This window comes from Anopheles cruzii, chromosome 2 (assembly GCF_943734635.1).
Source record: "Anopheles cruzii chromosome 2, idAnoCruzAS_RS32_06, whole genome shotgun sequence".
Taxonomy (NCBI): Eukaryota; Metazoa; Arthropoda; class Insecta; order Diptera; family Culicidae; genus Anopheles; species Anopheles cruzii.
In genome coordinates, this window is record NC_069144.1 from 29,375,223 (window position 1) to 29,397,540 (window position 22,318).

General features: G+C 44.7%; 2 protein-coding genes across 3 annotated transcripts in view; one reads left to right on the forward strand and one right to left on the reverse strand.

The window, feature by feature from the left end:
• The first annotated feature begins 229 nt into the window (after nt 1-229).
• LOC128277988 (uncharacterized) lies at nt 230-5,611 on the forward strand. 2 transcript variants are annotated; one of them, XM_053016608.1, is made up of 9 exons: nt 230-753; nt 1,089-1,222; nt 1,290-1,433; nt 1,512-1,696; nt 1,785-2,123; nt 2,482-2,620; nt 2,783-3,186; nt 3,959-4,208; nt 4,283-5,611. In XM_053016608.1, the coding sequence occupies exons 1-9, from the start codon at nt 543-545 to the stop codon at nt 5,435-5,437; spliced, it is 2,961 nt and encodes a 986-aa protein (XP_052872568.1). In that variant the 5' UTR covers nt 230-542; the 3' UTR covers nt 5,438-5,611. The 2 variants fall into 2 exon arrangements, with proteins under 2 accessions (XP_052872568.1, XP_052872569.1); XM_053016609.1 differs by lacking the exons at nt 2,482-2,620; nt 2,783-3,186.
• Nucleotides 5,612-14,314: 8,703 nt separating this feature from the next.
• The window catches only part of LOC128278814 (uncharacterized), a 47,373-nt gene continuing 39,369 nt past the window's right edge, over nt 14,315-22,318 (reverse strand). The window contains exons 2-7 of the mRNA XM_053017541.1: nt 21,883-22,109; nt 20,334-20,434; nt 20,125-20,237; nt 16,354-16,504; nt 16,164-16,283; nt 14,315-16,085 (exon numbers count right to left, since the gene is read on the reverse strand). Coding sequence (XP_052873501.1) covers nt 15,896-16,085; nt 16,164-16,283; nt 16,354-16,504; nt 20,125-20,237; nt 20,334-20,434; nt 21,883-22,109 — 902 coding nt within the window. The 3' untranslated portion in view covers nt 14,315-15,895. The remainder of the gene's footprint in view (nt 16,086-16,163; nt 16,284-16,353; nt 16,505-20,124; nt 20,238-20,333; nt 20,435-21,882; nt 22,110-22,318) is intronic.

Sequence of the window (22,318 nt, forward strand, 5' to 3'; positions counted from 1 at the left end):
CTGCGTAGAGCGTCATTGTTTGTGTGGTGGCGCCTTTTCTGGGGACCGAGTCAGGGAAGCGAGCGTGCCCGAATGGCATTAAAAGCATAAGCGAACGGATGGATCCGGTTTACTTAAGAAGCTCAAATTAACGAACGAACAATGTTTATCAATGTGCTCTTGTGATAGCGCCTCGTGCGGTTGTGTTTCTTTCGCTGTAGTAGTGCTCGCTGTTGGATTGGGCCAGAAAAATAACCTCACTTTTTCCGCGTTGACGATTGTTGCGCTCTTGGGAGTCGATACGGCGGTGAATTATTGTTCGGATCGCACGGAAACCTGCTGCTCCTGCTAGAGAAGGTGCAAGTGTTCGTAAATTTGTAAAGTTTCGTGGCGAAGCAAGTGGTTTCTGAGCAATCATCACAGGTGCGTTGTGTTTCGGGCGCGTGTATCACACTGTTTAGTGATCACGCAAGTGTGACCTGTTTCGGTGTCGAGAGGCGCGTGCTTCTGCCCCACTTTGGGCCACCAGGTTTTTCGAGAAAAAAACAAAAAAAGAAACGGCAATGGATCCACAAAGCTTGCATCAGCGAGAGGTTCTTGCCGGCGGCATGCTGCAGCAACAACAGGAAGAGATGGAGGAGGACGAGGAAGAGGCGGCCCTGGTGGCAAACGAGCATTCGCACGGCGAAAAACGCAAACACAGGGAGATGATGGATTCCGAGAGCGAGGAGGACGACTTCGCTGGATTCGACGAAGACGCGGCCAGCGAAAATGGTAAATCGATTGCTCATTTCGTTCGTATTTTTCATTTCACTTCAAACCGCGCGGGTTGAAGATGCTTCTCCATGGCGAGATGGTTGCGATGGAAACCAAACCGAACGGAGACCGCGTTTTGCGCTTCCGTTTATTGAGTTCACTGCTGTTGATGGCGATTGTCAAAATTCTCAAACAACAGTGCACTGATGATGGGTACAAAGAGTGAAAGCGCGTCGCTGTAACGGAGGATTCATAACAGTGGCGCGCGTATCATATTGTACATATTACTTACATAATGCTTCCGGTTGAGTCTCATGTTGTAATCGAGTCTATTCGTGTGTTTTGATTTTAAGGACGCTTATGTTCTCCGCCATCAAAATCGTTGTCGGACGCGCTTTGGACAGCGATGGACAAGAAAATGCAGGAGGCCGAAAACACTGAAGAAGATGCCACTGACGTACTCGATGAGCAAAATGCTTCCAAACAGGTACGCGTAGGCTGCTAAATGGGCTGCTGGTGTCGTTGAGCTGTAAATGTTAACCTTAACTCCTCAGGACGATATGGATAACGTCAATCAATCCGCCATGAGCCTGGATGCGTCGAAACTTATGATTGGAAAGAAAAAACCGTTCGTGCCAGTGAACGTGCACGATGCAATCTATAAAGTACCTTTTAAATATGGCTGGAAACGTGAACTGGTGAGGTTTAACTTCAAATGTTATTCAACCAATAAACAAATAGTTAATTTGTAACCCATTGTGCCGCTTACTGTCTAGGTCTACCGAGCAAATATGGACGGCAGCAGCAAGGACAAAGGCGAAGTTTATTATATTACTCCAACGGGCAAGAAGTTACGCACCCGCCATTGTATTGTGGCCGCATTGCACGATGATCTGACGTTGGATAACTTTACGTTCACTAAAGAACCGGTTGGCGGTAATCCGGACGAGGAGACCATTCGGTAAGATATTCATCTGCTTTGTTAGAACACATTTTCTTACTAAGTTTTCTTTTCGGTCGCTTCTTTTTCTTGTTGCTTCTCAAAACAGAAGCGCCAAATCGTACACAAATGCACCGAAACGTTCTGTCTTGGGATCACAAACAGTACCTGGACTGGAAGCCTCGCCGGATTTGGGTAAACGGGTTCCGAAACCGAAAATGCCAAAAGGGGCCAGTCCAACACCACCGTCTACGTACTCTAAGGGCGCTAATGTACTGTCGTCCCGAGTGTCGCCAAAAAGCAATTCAACAAGTGGCGGTGTAGCAGGAAGTGGAAGTGGTGCGGTAGCGATCGGAGGGTCACGTAACAACTATTTGATACCCGGCGGAATAAGAAAATCAAATGAAAATGTCAGCACGTTGGAAAAATCGACGAAAGGAAAATCGAGGTGAGTAGAGTTTTTGAAACTAATTGGTTCCGCTGTGTGCTCGCCAAGCGTTCACACAGTATCCGCACAATTAATAGGCTGGTAGTGTAGAAAACTCTTCCCAATCCCTGTTGTGCGCTTTAGCTGAGTCTTAAATGTCTTACCTTCCCGCTTGACTTTAATTTTTCTCGGCTCTAACCCCTTTGACGTGTTCCGTGCTCCGTCCACACCAATCTTGAATCCATCATCCCGCTCTCTGGCACTGCATCTGATTTTGTCATTCAATCAACCACCCATTCGCCGATTCTTTCGGTTCCACCTAAACTCCTTCTTTTGAAACGTGAATGTTGAAATACTGAAACCTACGACGACCATCCAGGGTGGAGTGCACGATACAGTGCTTACTGGCGATGGGAATGATACCGCAGCTGCAATGTATGGTATGCTTCTGTATGTACCACCCGGAATGTGTCTTCGCAACGACGGCCGAAGCGCTGGCACGCCGATTTACCTGCAAGGTAAGTGTACCGAATTGAGAATTTGCTATTTCCGTATTTCGGATCCATGTCTGCCGAAGTCTTTTGTTCTATGAGAGTCCCTGGCAGACATGGTGACGTACGTGAAATCTGCTGAGCCATACTGATGAATGTCAATTGTTTTATGTTCTCTTGGAATCGAAGAGTTGCACGGAAGAGTCGGCTACCGCTCAGGTACAGCACGCGCAAGCTTACAAGAAATCGTTCGGCATGTTCGGCATCATTGGCAATGGGAACAACAATCTTGGTACTGCCCCAAACGTAGCCAGCAACGGGGAGGGGATGTTGACATTACACGGTACAGCTCCGAAGGAAAAAACCAAACGGTCCCAGCCGCAGCAGCAGTCGTCCGGTTCGGCTAAACTTTCCATTCCCACCAAACAAGCTGCAGCCATTACTGCCGTGCCAACGGTGCCCGAGAAGGACATTCCGCCACAGGACGTGGTCGTGATCGGTGGCAATGAATACGTGTTGGTGCCGAAAGGGAAAGCAACGAATGCGAAGGTCAAGAAACTATCTAAACCAGCGAACCAGTCTCACCCGAACCCGTAAGTTGCTATCGTTTAATGAGATCCTGTAGATTCTAACACTCATAGGGAGTAGGAGTATTTAGTACTAAAACTATCAACCTACAACTAGTCTACCTCAATCGTTATCATCTACCTAACTCTTGTTCTTGTTTGTTCACTGTAACGAAAATCTACCGACCGACTATCCGGATGGTGTGCAAATGATAGCTTGCGAAGGCCAAAGATGAAATTCTTTGTTTGCAAAACATCAATTCTCACCATACGCCATCATCATGCGCCATCATAGACTCCACACACATATAGGGCTACGCCAACAGAAACAGCGTTGCTTTCTATGTTGGTAGATCAGCATCTAAACATAAATAAACAAAAAGTTCTTTTTGTCTGTCAGTTTTTTTCTTTTTTCTCTTTCTCGATTTCAGGAACAAACCAGAAACACTATGTCCCTCCGCCCAGAGTTCCCAATCCTATGAGCACCCCCCTTTTCTTGTACCGAGTTTGGCATATTAGCTGTACACAGATTGAATAGATTCGGGATACCTTCATACTTTGTACTTTCCCTCAGAGTATTTTGCTTTAAATTGGCCGCTCACGTACTCCCACCTTCATATTTATCTTTTCCTAGAGGCATTGTTGCAACCCTTAATAGCTAAAATTGGAAGAAAATTCTACACATCCAACCTCTACTTTTGAAGCACATCCTGATTGTTGGTGCACGTGCGCCAAAATTATGCAGCATAATTTGACCCGTTTTGTTTCCTTTTGTGTTTTGCTCTCATATTTGTTTCAGTCGAAATTCGGACGATGCTAGGAAGACAGGCACCGGCACAGCGACCGGCATCGTGAGCAACAAACATACTAACAACAGCAACAGCAACGAGCGCTTATCAGGAGACAGAGAACCGTCGGCGGCTTCGGTGAGTGGTAGCACGGGCACCACCAACGGTCGCAGCTCGGCTCGAGATCCGTCCAACTTTTTGTCCGAAGTGTCGGCAGGCTATCAAGCTTTAATGCAAATATTCGACTACCTGAAAGTTCAAGTGAGTCCAGGTTTGACATCTAAACATCTGCTTTGCAAAAGTATAACACGGATCGCTGGAATTTACTTTTTTAGGAGCTCCTTCGTGCCTGCAGCGTGTGCCGAATGTGGAACCACGTTGGAAATCATCAGCGCTTCTGGCGAACGGTGCGCATGAAAAACTCTTACGTTAAGGATTGGGCCGGAATGATCGCCAAGTTGCGCCAGAACGGCACTCAGCATCTCGATCTGCGCAAGGTCCTGAATGCGGGCAGCAATGATGAAATGTGGCAAAGCTTTATCGAGCACATTGGCCAGGCGAAGAAGATAGAAAAGATCGACATGTGTCGCTGCTCGTCCACGGTGGTTGGCAACCTGTTGCGCTCCAATCCCAATCTGCGCGTCGTCAACGCACTCGCCATCAAGAACGATCCGATTGATTTCGTGAACTTTCAGTATGGCAAAAATTTGGAAGAACTGCGCCTACGGTCTTCCGTCGCCGTCTCGGTGGACGGTGATTTACATCAGCTGGGAGCGCTGCGAAATTTGAAGCATTTGTCGCTGATGTCGATTGCCAAGCTGGGCGCAACGTCAATCGAAGCGCTAGGGTCGTTGGTGTTGCTGGAATCCCTCGAGCTAGGGGAATGCACAGAGATTGGCTCCAACCTGGCGACCATCCTGCCCAAGCTGAGCGTGCTGAAGCATCTGCGGCTAGAAAAGGGTCAGGAAAACTTCGACATGTTCATCGTGCTGGAGGGCATCTCGAAGATGTCTTCGTTGGAGCAGCTGGACCTTATTAATTGCGACGTCAAGCTGGGCTTCGATAAGCATATCGTTAGCTGTAAGAATTTGTCGAAACTGTTGCTCATCCCCACGTACGTCTCGCAATCTGCTGCCACGAACCAGATGATCCTCAAGGGGATCATGAATATGCACTCCACGTTGAAGGCGGTTGTATGGGTCATCACGGAGGAACTGCTGCGTGTCACAGAGCTGTACATCGATACGAACGTGGACGATGGAGGCGCTTCGAATAATTTGGGTGAAAAAATTCCCATCCTTAAGCCAGTGCCGGGAAGTGACGAACCGGCAAGCGTCGTCCATCAGGCGGATGTACCGGACAAGGTGGAGATTGTACCACTTACAAAGCTGGAGCACATCTTGGAACGAAGGGTACCCAACACCAAGGTACAAATCAGAAAAGTGGCTTTCGCAAACACATGGAAGCAAACGATGGTAGATGTGCTGTAAATGTGTAAGCTCGCGACTAAGTAGTTATGTAAGTAACAACGAAACGAATCGTTTATTTCATTTACGAGTTAAAGTAAAGAAGCTTAGAAAGGGACACGTGTAAATAGTGTATGGAATAACAAAAAGTTCAATACGATTCGCTAAAGAATGTTTATTTCGTAATTCAACTTATCTTCGTCCCAATTTTTACTTTTTACTATTTTTGTTCCAACCACAAAAAGTATGTGTTCTGCAGAAATAAAAAATCTTACACTTATTATTTGCTTGGTTTGTTTTTTTTTTATTGTTAGCGAATGAAATGTTTGTTGAATGTTGTGAAGTAAATCTGCCTCAAATTTCATCCCGAAACAATCTAGTTTGATTTTAACAAAGAGCGTCCATTGTTTTTCCGAAGTGTACTGTTGATCTTAAAACAGTTTAACGGGCTAAAAACATTGTTCTTACACTTCATTATTCCTTGCAACAGAGTGCTAGCAAGCGGCAACTACAAATAAATTGAATTCATTCGCGGAAATGATGGTAATGTATAGTTCATGTCAGTTTAGGCACACGAGAAAACTAGCATGTGTCGGTGCAGCAAAGAACAATTTGAGTAGTTCTAATTGTTGGGCAGATCGAAGACAAACACGTTGAATATTTAAGTTACGTATGTTTATTCTTCTACAAATAAAGAGTCTTTATTAACGTTGTGGGTCCATGGTCCTTATGTAGCGAAAGAATATCACATGAATCAATTGAGACTCCTCGCTTCTCGAATCGGCTTCTACTACATCAATCTGATCAACCAAACAAATCTTATTGCCACATCGAAAACCGTTGCCAACTTCTATTGCGACTACTTGAGTTTAATTCGGTATAAGTTCATTTTTACTTTCAGACGATTGCGGTCTAATTTTCAGCGTTCCTCGTTTAATGCCTTTTGGGTTACACAGGACTCTTGCTTGTCCCTTAAGCTACTGTGTGGTTGCTAGTTGTTTCACGCTAAATTAAAACCGATTGTTTAAGCTGCTAGCGGTCCCGGGAACGCATGAAAGAGAAACCAGAACCCTCAACATGAGAGGAAATTTGTCTTCTGTGTTTTCCTTTGATGGACATTCAGCCGCGCTTGGTTCCATAGTTTGCACTTGCAGGGGAATGCGAAGAAGGTTTTTAAAATCTTATTTCAATTTTTAGTATTACGATATTACGGTTTAAAGTATGAAAATAAGTTTCGAAACAATTACGACAACCCAAACAGACAGAAAATAGTAATTTGAATATAGAAATTGTTTCAGGCTGTTCATCATATTTCCCGCCTTTGCATTCTTGGCCTGGCCTGATCAAAGACCAGAGCTTGGGAGTTATCCATTACAGCAGATTATAGTGTCAATGTGTACGCTGACCTAAGCGCAGCGACGAAGAAAGGGCACACCCTCGTCATCATAAACGTCATTCGCGGCTCTCAGTAACGACGGGTTCAGCTCTTTGCGTACCAAGATCCATGAACAAAACGACAAACAGCTAGCAGCTAAGCAACCGAGGTACTTGACTTCATGTCGCTTGTGTGGCCATATGTCTCATGTGTCTCATGATCACGTGTACTGTGATCCTTGCTTCTTGATAATCCAAGTGCTAAGGCACTGGATTTAGAAGCCTACGAGGACCATCGTTTTCATACAACAGGACCTCGTAAGCCCGTCGCTTTGCTGTGGTAAAGGTGGTAAAGAGGTGGTAAAGAAAGGCATTTTTTTTTTGTATTTTTCACGTAGGGAAATGCATTTACGCACGCCGTGTGGGACTCCCCCTTATTGCCGAGATCCTAAACCCCTGCTTGGTTGTCCATGCTACCCCTTCCGGAATTACCGTCACCGGTTTTACTTCGGAAGGGGGGACTAGGCCTAGTCCAATCACAGCTTCCAAGCTAGTCCAAGAAAGGCAGGTCCATTCCGCTTTATCTGGATTTATTTATATCTCATTGCCACATGACCGCCAGCCTCATGACATCATGTTTTGGCGCACCATCGAGGAGAAGACGCGTCATGCGCAAACAATTGTTAGCAGCAGCACACGATCCAGAGCAAAGAAATGAGATCATCAAAACGCGGTAGACCGGAAAAGGATTGCGACACCCTGCTAATCGGAATGCGGTGACACAGCGAGCTCAACCGTCAAGCCAAGGCATGGGCAGAGTATAACTCAGCTAAGAAAAACTGACGATAAAAATTCAAAGCAAATTATTATTAAACTAGGAATAATGCTTCTTGAGAAGAGGTAATTTAGTAATTTGCATCATGCAACTTTGGTTTAATCTTCCCATAGGCAAATTCTCGATATTTAAACTTATTAACAGCACCGAATCACTGATCACTTGTTTAGAAACTTTATATTAAATTTTGAAATCATCGACTTTTCCTATCGATGTTCTGAGGTTTTGTTTTACAATGGTCCAATATTTTTCAAACGTAAGAAGTTCTGAGTTGTTTGAAAAGTTACTTCTTTTCGCACAATATTGATACGCATTACCACTTCTCGTAGACTTTTTCGTACACTCTAAATAAGATTAATCAATACATATAAGTTTTTTGTGGATTTGAGCCCTTATTTGCTTTCAAAAGATAGGTATTTTTTCCCCTTTTTGCTTAGCCAAATGTTTGGGCATTATATTCTAAGCCACCATTTTGAACAATAAATTTTGAGGTCAAGATGCATTGTTGCCTCGCACTAAAATCAAACTGTGAGGTATGGCCTTCAAATTCAAACAATTGCTGTTTCAAATGAAATTAGCATTCGCTGTTAGTCAATAAATAAAACACAAAATTATTAAATTAATAAAACACAAGAGCCATCGTTACATGATTGGGAATTTACTTTGGAAAACCAATGTTTTGCACCATTTGCATTGTTTTTGTTGTATGATATATTTGATGGAAAATAAGAATTGTCGCCGAAAATTAGCATTTTGCATTATGGCATGGTATGGCATGCAGGTAGTCAAGGAACTGTGTCAGACTCCTCTCGATCCTCTCGAAAGAGGACCGATTTCAGCGACATTTGCAACAGGCTACCAGCACAGACATTTGCAATATTGGTACAGCTACCAGCCCAATTTTGCCAGATTAGAAGGAGATCTAGCTGTTCTCTTTGCTTCCCCGTCGAGATTGGTACTCAGATGTTGATCGCAAATTGGTGCGATAGCGTATTGGATGAGAGCGGAAGCGTACCGGTAGAGATCGAAGAAGGTAGCACCATTCCAAAAATAACTTAAAATATGAGCAATTTTTGAAAAAATCTGAAACCCCAAAAATTCGAAATTAGACAAGGGGAACAGGAGCAACTGGTAGGTAGCACCAGTGACTCGCATAGTGGGACCGGAAAACCCAAATATTTGGTAATCGCTGAACGCTGAAATATTGCCAAAAATATTTTTTGACGACTCCCCAAGTGTTTTTGCTGCTCCACAAAACCGAATTTTTCAGGTCGATTGGCAAAGTTTTGGCCAAGTTTTTTGGAGCGGTATTTTCCTATTTTAAAATATGACCGCACGCTGGAATGGTTAAGAAGTGGCGGAGCATGTGAATACCTTTGCGTCAGGTCGAGAAGAAAAGCGCAAGTAGCGTTTTCTCAAATGATTTTCCTGAAGCTTCCGACGGAAACTTTTTTTTTGCATTGAGTCTTACCTGTCTTACGGCTTACGGGTCTTACCTTACTTTCTTCCCTCATTTCTTTCGCTGGCCAATTTCTTTTCAATTCCAGTGGAAATAAAGAAAATTCTAACGACGGTTTTTGCGGTTTTCAGGAAAACTCAGGAATTTTATTTAGGAAATAAATACAGCCCAAGAGTCTTAAGGAGAAACACTACAATGAACAGTTCTATCACACAGCTGGCACCAACCAGTCAGCCATATCTCCAGTAAAGGTGATGTCCTCACGCTGTTCGTCAAACCGATGCCGGTGTATCCGCGATCTACTGATTGTAGAAACCGATCTACAATTCCGGTGTAGATCCGCGGGAGACGGGAACAGGGTGCTGCTATGTACGCTGAGCAGCTCGGGAAACACCTCCCGGACGACGTCTATCGAGGACGTGCTGCGGGTCCGCTTGAGGTCCAGCTTCCGGTTGAACACGCCGGACCGCTTCTGCCGACAGCGGATGTACAGGCACTTGCAATGCGTGATGATGTCCTGCGAGGGGAGCGCCGGCGGCTTCCGATCGTGCTCGACGCGGGTCACGACGTCACGTTGCTGAGACGGCGGCGCGTCGAGAGGGCCTTGTTCGAGGCAAACATCGAGATGGCGCCAGCACCGGCGATCTCTGGGAAGCAAGTGGCGGAGAATCTTTGAGGTGGAATCGGCGGAAGGGTCGGCGTCAACGATCCACCGCGCTCCAGCCCTCCAGTAACCTGCCAGTCACTGTGAGGATAACCGTTCCGTTACGAGTCCACTGCCGACATCATGCTCGATGCTCCTTGTCCACTGGGGAAAGGAAGAAAAACGAAATAGCAAAAACAATAAAGTTTCTCATTAGGTTGGTCAAAAATTTGGTTGTATTTTTCGTTGTTGTACTAGGATGCAAGCAGCAATCAGTGCTGCAATCGTATCAAAACGCTGCCCGATTCAAATCAGCACTTAATAAATCTTTTCTTGTGAGTCGAAAATCATCTACTTGTTGATCTCTGTTGTTCGCTCGACGATTTCGAACTTCGAACAACGAACGAACGAACGCCAACGGTTTTGTTAACGATTGAAAAAAATTGATGAAAACTGTTGAGTTGAAAAAAAACATCGCTACTTTGTGCCTTGCATTACAACCAAGTAAGTAACCAACCACTACTTAGAAGGGTAGTTTGTTCGTTTCACAATGTTTAGTGATGATACAAATTAACTTATCCCATTAGCTTAAGTAATCTGTCGTGATAATCGTATTCAACTGAAGTTTGAAGAATTATTAAGTAGCATTTGGGTTGCGGAAATTATTTGCTCACATCTTATGTTCGCAGGCAGCACACTATAGAAATTAGAAAATGCTAAAAATATTTATTTTAACAAATGCACAAAATCGTGCGAAAAAATTAAATGTGATTTTGTCACCTTTGGTATCTTCAGTTGCGGAAAAATCCTTCCGTTGTTACAGATCGCCGAACCCAGTACTCTTGAAAATTCTTCAACTGTTTACGGACTAATATGCGTTAAATACAACGCGTGAGAGAATCCGGGCCACAGAGCGCAGGAGATCATGAGACATATGGCCACACATGAAGTCAAGTACCTCGGTTGCTTAGCTGCTAGCTGTTTGTCGCTTTATTCATGGGTCTTGGAACGCAAACCCGTCCTTGCCGAGAGCCGCGATGACGTTTATGATGACGAGGGTTTGCGCTTTCTTCGTCGCTGGGCTTAGGTCACCGTACGCCGTCAGACACATTTACACCACAATTTGCTGTAATGGATAACCTCCCAAGCTCCGGTCTTTGATCAGGCCAGGCCAAGAATTGATGAACAGCCTGAAACAATTTATATTCAAATTAAAATTTTCTCTCTGTCTGGTTGACGTAATTGTTTCGAAACTGTTTTTCATACTTTAAACCGTAATATCGTAGTACTAAAATTGAAATAAGATTTTGAAACCTTCTTCGCATTCCTCAGCAAGTGCGCACTATGGAACCAAGCGCGGCTGAAGGTCCATCAAAGGAAAACACAGAAGACAAATTTCCTCTCATGTTGAGGGTTCTGCTTTCCCTTTCATGCGTTGCCGGGACCGCAGCATTGAAAATCGGTTTTAATTTAGCGTGAAACAAAAGCAACCACACAGTAGCTTAAGGGACAAACAAGTGTCCTGTGTAACCCAAAGGGCATTAAACGGGAACGCTAGTATCTGAGATGTTCGAAACTGATTAGTTTAGGGGTTGCGTCACGTTTTGTGACAAGGTCATAAAATTGTGGGTGAAATTTTGACATAAATCCAAATGAATTATTGAACATTCTCAGCAAGTGGTTCCTGCGTTTCTACGGGTTCTATTTATACAGGGTGGCCCAGCCCGAATTCTTTTTTCCATTTGGTTATAAAATAAAAACGGCTTAATACTTTTCGATGCTTGAACTTTTATTTGAAAGGTTGATTCTTAAATTTTTATTTATGTAAAACAATTTTGGTCAAATGTCTACCACAATTGGTTTGGCAGTGGCCCATTCGGTCGACCTATTTTTGAGTACGTTTTTTATTGTTTCTGGTCCTATTTTGGAAATAGCAACTTGAATTTAGGGCTTGAGGTTGTCAATAGTTGCTGGTTTGTTCACATAACATAAATATCGATTTTGGCTGACGCTGTATGGCACGTAGCGCCGCTCTGTTGACACCAAACGCCGTCCAAGTTCTCAGCTTCAATTTAACCGAAAAACCAATCAGCCAAAATCCGCACTAAACAGTCACTTAATGTGGATGCATTGGCTTCTCTTGCACGATTTGTGGGTTTTCCAAACCGCAATACTGCTTATTAACATAGCCACCGAGGCAAGAATGAGCTTCAATGAAATGTGCTTTTGACGAATGATTTGACGACCTATCACTTTGGAAATAAATTTTTAATATTTCCCAGCTTTCTTCAAGCGTAAAACGTATCATTTCGTCAATTTCAAAGTGTATACTAAATGATTACAATTTGCAGAATGAAGTTTGACGTTTTAAACATGAAGTAATTGGAAGTTCAAAAAAAGAGCGCCAAATGGGCCACCCTGTAGTTATTCTATTCTATTCTTCTAGAATTATTCTACATCATGAGAAACCATTGTGGGCTTTCAAAGGACTTGACTTGAAAGGAAGGACATCAAATTGACTTTGATCGTCAACTTGCTAACAGACAGACATGACCAAGTGCTGATCGGAAATACTATATCCGTTAAAATGTGCCTCGAAAGCGATAAGGAGCAAGTTCCCAATGTTTTTTTTCTCATAAACGTGGAATCGTTAATCCAACAACTTTTGAAAACAATTATAAGCTACATCTACGCCGACGGCATCATCCCCATCGGTCTTCAACAAATTACACGCCAAAATAAAGCAACAAAAATTTAACTTATAATCTCATCATACAAACATATCATATGGAGCCCTGACTACTTCGTCCAAAGGATTCTGGAGCTTCCAACAACTATGTTTGAAAAGGCCTTCTGAATAGTATAACACAACACAAAAACAAAACATGAACACGAAAACAACAAGATTAACAATAAGACAAAACCATCAGCAACAAACCACGGCAAACCATCATGATCCGACAACCAAGCAAGCCAGGGATAAGGCGTTCGTGCGATGGAGGAAAACCATCTTCCATGATTTAATTTTTTTATGTCGATAGAATTAAGTCCAACAGTCCAACACAGACAGACACAGACACAGACAGATTTGGCTCCCAGCGACTACTGGCTGCTCATAGACTTCAAGATAATGCTTACCGGTAAGAAATTTCGCTCGAATGAAAAGGTTAGCACTGAGACACATGTACATATAATATTTTGAGGCAAACAATAAATCACTCCACAAAAGTGGGACTGAAATGATCAAGCAACGCAGGATTGATTGTGTTGCTCTTGATGCAGATGACGTTGATAAATAAATTCAACTTTGACCAAAAAATATGCTATAAATACACGAATCACCATCTACATCTATGTACCCGACGGCTACAGCACACGCAAAAATCTTATCGAATTTCTCAAACGAAGCAATATACACGCGAACTGTTAATTATTGTTAATATCGAAGAAGAATTCAGCCCACGGTTCAGAAGCTCAATCATTTTCGCTCAAACGTGCTTCCCGTTTGTTCAAATCTTTCACAAATCTGTTGTTGATCCGTAAAAGAGACAATCTAGCTGTAAAACTGTTTCAGTTCAAAAAGAAATAGCAAACCGCACCGGTTGAATTCAAATTATATCCGTTGGTATTATACCACTTATACCACTGTTAGCGTGCGCTGTTGTGTGCAACAGTGATACGTCTTGCGTGAAATGCGCGTAGGAAACTTCTTGCAGCGAAGCATTTGAAAAGTTTAAATAAAGTTTGAAGCATTTGAAGCATTAATAAAGTTTTTCATATTGTTTTAAAATTGCGGGTACAATAAGTGAAAAAATGTTCATAAATGGTCATGGTTAACACTGAGAAACTGTCGTACCACAAAACCACACAAGAACCCCAAATAATGAAGTGAATGGATGGCGCACGGAAATGTGTCATTTTCCTCCGAAGGAGACGTTTAGAAATCAACTCAAAATAAATAAAACTCTTACAGCATCTCGCCGAATGGCTTTACGACTCTGTTCCACTTGTTAATTTATTGCTTTCGTTTGGAGTCTGTCGATGATTAGAAATGAAGGGCCACAACATTACACCACCTTATGCCAGAGCGTTGTGCTAAGCCATGCGCTGCTTACACTTATGACTGGAAGCAGAAATCATAAATCCTAGCGGCTTCGGGTACTTGGCGACGCAGTCGTAAAATTCTTACCAATCGGACTTTAGTTATTTTGACAACCATGGACCTCCATCCGGTTTAAACTGTGACGACCGTTCGTGAGAACAAGTGGAGGTTAATTATTTTGACGACCATAAACCTTCATCCCGTTTTGAGCTCAATGCACCCCAACATGGCCAGGAAACCCGGTTTCATGTAATAACTTCAAATAGAAAAACGCAACTGTATGATTCCTCTCGATTAAGCTATATTACTTAAGTTGATTTTAAATTGAAAGTCGCTTAAGGGAAACATATTTCTGGATGTCTAAGCAGGATCAACAGAATAAACGCAGAACACGAATCTTAAATGTTTAAATATTCTCATAATATATTTGTCACTGTCTATAATAGCCTTTTTCATCACTACGTGATTGTTAATATGTGTATGAGTGTTTCCGTGAGTGTTTCTGTATTATGAACGTATTTTACTCGTACTTTGTCACCGAAATGGTTCAATGATACCATAAATAATACACGCAATGCACTGCCCTTTTTAAACTACTGGTTAATATAGGTTGGAGTACAAATTGTTGCTGTCCCTCGACGGGAGATATTCGTGATGCTGTGGGAAAACGGAAACAATTCGGTAAGAAGGAACATAAGTACCAGCACCAGTAGCTCCCGACCTCTAGCTCATGATGATGCAGATGAGTGTGATTGACTCTAGATAGCAGTTTTGTGCGACATTCACAAATAATACAAACGAGACTCTGGAAACCTGCACCACTCTACGCAGGCAGCAATCACTAAAACCAAACCGTATCTCTACTGTCTTGTTTTGGCTACGGGCGCGAGGCGATGCTCCTCAACAACGCAACTTCTAGCAACCGATTGGATCGAATGGATCATTAACGCCGCCGCTACCTAAATAACTAAATATTGCACTCTTCAGAGGACTTAGGAAATCTAAAGTGAATCACGTAAAAGAAAGTACGCACTACGTCCTACGAAAGTTCACCGTATGACCGGGGGTAGGAAACAAAGTTACTCTTTCGACTATACAAACCTAGGTGTCGTTCACAGTGAGTTCTATTTTGGCATACAGATTTCTTGCACATTCGTCCCACAAGTGTGCTCTCTAACTGTAGTACTTCGCTTCGCTGTTTCACTCTTTCTTCCCGATCCGAAACCATTTCAGTGATGCACCACTCGGCGCACCCCGATGCACTCTTCTCATTTCCTGGCCCTTTTCCCCTTTTAAACTCACTCGCTAGAGCTAGAAAAACGCACAGACGTTACGCATGAAATGGGAAGGAAACCAGCAAATGTCTTCAACATAACCCATACCGTAGATATCACAACATTTGAAACGACAACGCCTGCGCAGGCCGATGCCTGCTTACATATTTTATGTTCAAAATGGTTTCTTTGATCCACGCCCCACTTCTGATCCTGACCCCAGCAAAGCCGTTACGGAACCGGTAGACGGATCCCGTTGTTGTCAGGCGTGAGTTCAATCCATGATATCCCATGACCACCTGCCGTGAACCTTCGCTTCGCTTCGTTGATTTGCTGAACATAACAATTATTGTCACAAAGAGAAAACACAATGTAAGACGAAAACCTGCTACAAACCAAGCCTTCCGCGAACCTACTAGGGCTACTACCTCTCTGTACATAGGAAGTTACGTGTCTGAAGTTAAACATGGTGGTGGTTTCTAGTAACGCTGCCTCTCGCGACCTTCTCCAGCCGCCTATCGTTTACTTTCTACTGGTTTGCGTCTCAAAAGGGATGGCTCCTACTGCGCGTGGTGCGGCTTTGTTGCGTTTATTCTTCTTCGGGGCACTGACCAGTTTTTCTCGGCTAATGCTAGAAACGAGCAGCTTTCTAGCTGCTTCCGACTGACGGAACGGAACGGCGGCGGCTGTGCCACCCGCGATTCGCCTAGCGCACCGGCACGCCACTTAGGCACTACCTCACAGGACTTTGGTTTGGTTTTGGGAAAACTGGGGCAGGATCCAGCAGCAGCTCGTTCAAAGAATCTGCGCAATCACCGGCTCCAGAAGACACATGTGTTCGGCACCGCGCACCGGCAGCCGGTTCAGGCAAAAGTGCCGTATCATGTCCGGTATCGTCGGGAACGGTCGGCTGAACTGGCCCAGGATGAACTGGCCCGAGTCGGTGTCCCGCTGGATCCGCATGTGCATAAAACCTTTGGCGCTCCTGGAAAGCAACAGGAAAAAAAAAACGGATGGACAAGGTTAGAATGGCAGGTGGCTCTGTTTTGTGGCCAGTACTTACTTCAGCGTCAGCGAGTAGTCCTGTCGGGTCGATTCACTGTTGCGCACCAGAAAGCTCCCCTCCGACAGTGGGCGAAGAATTTTCTCCGCATCGATCCGGCTAATCGACCCGTGGTACCAGCTGTTGTTGGGGAATGATAAGGGAAGATAAGTCTGACGCGCCTGTCCTTTGTGCGAATGGAAATACTTACCCTTGCCGGTCCAGAGGAATGGAAGCGTCGATCAGATCGACGTTTGGCCGGTTGGCACCCAGATTCAGGCCGAGGTCGAGCGTGCCGAACTTCTTCGCCGGTCGGCTACCACAGTCGTTCAAGTTTAATGTGAGGCTCTGCTTAAAGAATCCTGAAATGGAGTGTCAGACAGGCAATGCCCACCATTAGCAGTCATTACAATCAATTAAAACCCGTTGCAGATGTGTCGTGTGGTAGCGTTTGATTCAGATAATACGTCATTATGTCGGTAGCTCTCGGAATGGGTTGTCGATGTTCGCGGTCAAAAGTGCCGCTCGGACCGCTGTTAATGATGCAATCGCGTCCCATAATGGAGCTTCATTGTCTTGTTAATGCTTCGGTTAGCATAATCCGTACGATTGTGTTCTCTCTCGGCTCTCCGATCCGATCTGAACTAGAACGACGACCCACACGCGACGACCCAATCGCCCAATGCCAGGCCCGGCACGCTCCACAGCTCACCGTGCCATTACCGCGCCGGGCATCGGCAATGCTGATTGTTATTGTTTGACATCCCCATCGGTTGCAACGAAGGGCCGCCGCCGTCGCCTGCAAATTTTCCGCGAACGTGAGCGGAATCCAGAAACGTCTTTTTTGGCCTCCGGATTCTGCCCGCTGATAACCGCCGTCGCCGTCACAACGACACACCAATTACTTTCTAACTGATTAATTCATTATTTATTCGCCACACACATGTGGCTGACGTTGGTCGATTGTGTGATTTAAATTTCGCGCATCCAGACGCCGCCGTGGCATGGGCTGGCTCTACTGGCCGGGCCGGAACCCTCTGCTCCGTGACCGGAGCGATACATTAAACATTAACAGTTGCTTGTCCGTGGGGCAGCAATTACTGGCGAGTACGAGTGGTGGTCCTACCAGACCTGGGCCGTGACACATGTTACGCCACTAGCTTCTCTACGCGTACGCGTGTGTACGCGAAGAAGGGACGTAAAACTGCCCCCGAGAAAAAAAAGCGGAAATGGAAATGTTGGAAAACGAACGAACGGGAATTAAGCCTTCGCAGTGGCTTCTGCGCGACGTTGGCGGACATGGGACGATAATGTTTACAACATTTTTCACTCACAACACCCCACGCGTTTAGTGCGCCTGACCCGGTACCGGACCACGGACCCCCCCAATGCGGGGCGTAGAAACCGCAAAACTTGTGCAGTTGTCACCCGTGAACCAGGAGCTGAAGTAGCCCCGTCGACCCCGAAACCCGAAACAACCGGGCAGCGTGTCAGCGAAACATGTCTGCAAACAATGTGCTAAACGATTGTTTACCGTAACGGGCGTTCCTGGACACACACCGGCCGACGTGGACCCCGCCGTGGCCGCCGGACCGCACGACTTCGCACACCCAATTGAGCATTGGTCATTTTTCGTGTGCGCCTGTCAAATCTTGGTCACCCTCTCGGCTCGGCTCAACTTCCGAGGCACGTATCAGCGGGATACACACCACTACGTGGTGAACTAAATCCTACAACGTGTTCGGAAACTTGCGTCCAAAGGGGGGATCCTCCGTGGTCAGTTCGATACGTTCGATTCGAATGCATAATTTATAGATCGGAACCCCGGGGGGTTGGGGGTGGTCCGGAAGTGTACGGTAGGACGACAATGGTTCGGTAGGACATTGGACTGTCCGCAGTCCGTGTATCATTAAGCAGCGTTCGGTCGAACGCAAAAAACGAGTCTCCGAGAGATGTGCCGACGAACTTTAATTAAGTTTCCGAGACTTGTGTCCGCCGGTGTCCGGTAGTTTCTACAATGGGGCTCGTGCCACAACGTGATACAACTCCGGTTGGTCAATGGTGGAGTTCTATTAACTTTTGTAATGCATATGCCACTCTCAGCATTCGGCATCACAAAACTCATGGAAGTATTTGGGCATGGCATTGGATTGTGATTGGATGCACTGTCACCATTGTAATGTTAAGTGAGATAGACTCAAATTTACTGCCCCGGTGGCTCATTATAAGCATACAATATATGTAAAAACTACGGACAGTCCTTACTCGGACTTTCTTTGTTATTATTCGGACGCCTGGATAAGGAGTAGTCGTCGTAATGCGATAACTTTCAACTATCGCATCGCATAGATCGACAAAATCGATGTCAGCCGTTATTAACCCTAAGCCAGCATGGGGTTTCTCAAGCCTAGAATGGGTACCGAAGGTTAGTTGATTCGTGATGGAGTTGATTGAAGCTGGATGGTGATCTGGTATCCATTTTCGTATTTCTGTAGCAGTCTAGTGTCCAGCTCCACTTCTGTAGTAGCCAACCGGGTTCGCAGTTACTGGGTCTTATCTCTCTACACAACTCAATGGACAACAGGACAATGTTGTATACTTATTGGTGTTCTGCTCAACTTCCTAGCGCTACTTAAGATTTGATGCAACCAAATGTCGACTAAGTTCTCTGCTTCAATTTCGCCGAAGAATCAATCAGCCAAAATGTCTCGGTAGCGTTACGCCATCGACGGTTACGGTGGCTCCTTCTTAATTTTCGAAGAAAAATGGGACGATGATGCCGTTAGACCGAAATCCGCACCAAACAATCTCTCACTCAGTGTGCATTGGCTTCTCTTGCACGACGTGTGGGTTTTCCGAGGCCCAAATACGACAATTATGCTTATTTTATTATGCTTACGTAACCACCGACGTGGGAATGAGCTTAAATTAAATGATCTCTTCAAATTTCGTACAGTTTGAGTGGAAGACTCCCTACTTTGGCAATAAGTTTTCAATATTTTCCAATATTCTGCACGCCTATAGCGCCCCATTTCGTAAATGTCAAAGTTTTTACTAAATGTTTACAATTTCCAAAGTCAAATAATCGGTAGTTTAAAATCCAAACACTTGATGGATCGCCCTATATAACCATAACAAAGCCGGCTATATTAAGGACCTTCAACGCTACGCATGGGACTTTTACGATATAGCGATTTGCAAATAATTTAGGACTCCAGTTGTGGCAACTCGTGGTCTTTGTTCGTTGGTCAATCCAATGTTATGTTACATGTCGACTCATTTAGGCCTTGGCGGGTCGTTGGGCCATTTTCATATAAATATGACACTAACAACAATGTTCTGAAATATTTTGCAACCTTTGGTATTCTATAGTCACTCCTGTGCTCGGCCTATACACAGAAGAAAACTTCAAAGCAAACCGTTCAGAGAATGGATACATCAAAGTAGAGCTCTCTTTTTGACCATCAAAAAGGACTACTCAGCTACACAAAGGAAATCAATGGATTCGCTCGGGTGACACAGGTGCCACCTATAGCCGGCCGCCATAAATCACCGGCCCGTTCTCTAATGATGCACGAATCGCATATTTAATGTGTGCAAATGTGTGGCGCTCCGTGCTTACCCCGCACGGCCCAGCCCGTGCCCCACGTACATCATCGATTTTAATCTACGGCATCAATGAAATGGTCATTACAGTGACTAACCAACAGTGCCACGCCCGGAACAACAGTCGTCCCTGTGCGCGTCGTCGTTGTCCTGCTAGCCGTCCCCCCAGGACACGTACGTTACAAGATGAAATCGATGTTACTTGATATGTCCCTCAACTGCAAATTAATTATTAAAATGAATGTACACCGAAAGCGTATCATGGCGTCGAGTGGCGCCCGAACGTGTTGGGTGATTGAAATATCACATCCCACCAAAACCGCAATCGAGGAAACGAGTCGAGACTGCACTGCCGGGACACGATACTTACCACCACCGCCACCAGCCATCGCAAACTTGTTGTCGGAGTCTCGCATCGACAGACTGGACGAGGCTTGCGACAGCCCACTGGATTCGGTGCTCGTCTGGAGCAGCCCTTTAACCCCCGAGCTGGACGGTATACTCGGGAATGGTTGCTGCAGTTGCTGCTGCTGCTGCTGCTGCTGCTGCTGCTGCTGTTGCTGCTGCTGTTGCTGCAATTGCTGCTGCTGGTTCTGTGACAATCGCAGCCGTCGGCGTAGCTTCGGCATGTCGAAGGGTAAATCACCGACGTCCACCGACGTTACACTACCGGATGTGCACGGTTCCTGCGCGAAAGGAGAGCGGATTGTACAGTGGAAATCCAAAAAGAGGATTAGTAAAGAGAACCTAAATGATTTTACGAAGTACGAGGATAAAACATTTACTTTATCCATTAAAAAATCAATCAAAAACATTGTGTAAGATATGTAAATGAAAGTGTTGCTGGATTCAGGGATTATTGTTACAGAAGAAAAATGTACATATTTAGGAACAAGAAAATTCCATCTACACGAAAACAAGTTTAGTATCCGTAATGCATAGCATTCCACCCAGACAATATTGCCAAAGATCGCGATTTTGTCACGCGGTCCTTTCTACAATCCTCAGGTATTATTTTTGTCCAAATTAATTTTGCAGACTCAGTTTGTATTTTGATTAGTTTATTCTGATTCTCCAAGGTTCATAGATAGTCACATCTGCTCAATGCTTGGACAACGATGTTAATAGCGTAAAAGCTTGTTAGGATCATCCATGAGTACTTCTGGCTTGTGGATTGCTGTACTATCCTGCGAATCTGCACCAATAAGACTGAATGCTTTCATCAAGTTTTGGCCACTATGACCAAGAAAGGCCACCAACTTGTAGGTTTCATGGAAACTATGCATCGCCAGAACATGATGCCGTAGTCATTTGTTTCCTAATATTGATTTAGACCTGATACAACAGAAAATTTCAACTTTTCGTAATGATAGTTGAGTTGAGCCATACAAAAAAATCATCACTTCAAAGTAGTTTATCGATAGTAAAGTACAAGTCTTTTTTAAAGTTGGCCTTAGTTAGGTGTTGAAGTTTTGTGAAAACAAAGCCAGATTTGTATACATTCTATTCTGATTTTGTCGTATATTTAAAACAGAAATGGGTTTGTGAAGGAGATATTCAGTATACGTTTATTAACTCGTTTTGGTGTTGATTTCTTGCGCCCACGAGCTTTAATATGATGAACGCGACCTTCGTTTTCATAACCTTTGATTGTTTCATTGATTACAGCTTCACTTTGGTCGAATAGTTTTGCAATATAATTGGTTCTTCATCGGTTAGTTTACTTCGAGGTTTTTTGCCATCTTAAAAGCTGAGAAAGCTCAGCCTAATGTCTTGTGAATTTACCACCCTACGTTTCTCAGGCTTAATTTTGCATTTTTAATGTGAAAACATAAAAATCACGTAATATTGCTCATAAATAACAACATCTACTCTAGTTGCTTTATTACCGAGTAAATCGAAGAAAATTGGTATGAAAAACTGAAAACTTCAAACTTCCAACTTCAACTTTACTTGTTTTCGCGGTGATAAAATTCACCTATAGTCACCAGTCTACGAGATTACATCAAAATGTCCCTTAATCGTCACAATTTTGCTCTCTAAACCCAAAATAAATTCCCAAAAGAGTGATTCCAAATATACTCATATTTTCAGATCCATCCATCAAATGTTCAGTAGCTAAACTTCGACGTACCTGCTGTAGATGGGCCCGCCGTCGCCGCAGCTTGGGCATGTCGAACGGCAGATCGTGCAGGTCCTGGGGCAGTGCCAGGACCTTCGTCGAGTCCGCCTGCTGCTTGTCGCCGGCCAGCCCGAGCGCCGCGGCCCGCTGGATGCCGAGGTTCAAAAAGTTGCTCCTCGATTTCAGATCCTCCCGCGAGTGCAACGAAATGCCACTGTCCGAGCCCTGTATTTCGGGACCTGCAACGACACAGACGAAAGGAATGCCTCGTCAGCCGGAATGGATAGCCACTAGCCCCCCCCCAACCCCACTTACCCGTTATCAGTAGCAGCGCTTTGTTCGGCGCCGATCGGCGCTTGGAGGAGGAACCTTGGACTTGGTTCGGAGCCTTCACGGCCTCCGTGGCACACTCGTGGACGTCGCTCTCCTTCTTACCGGCCCCAGTGCC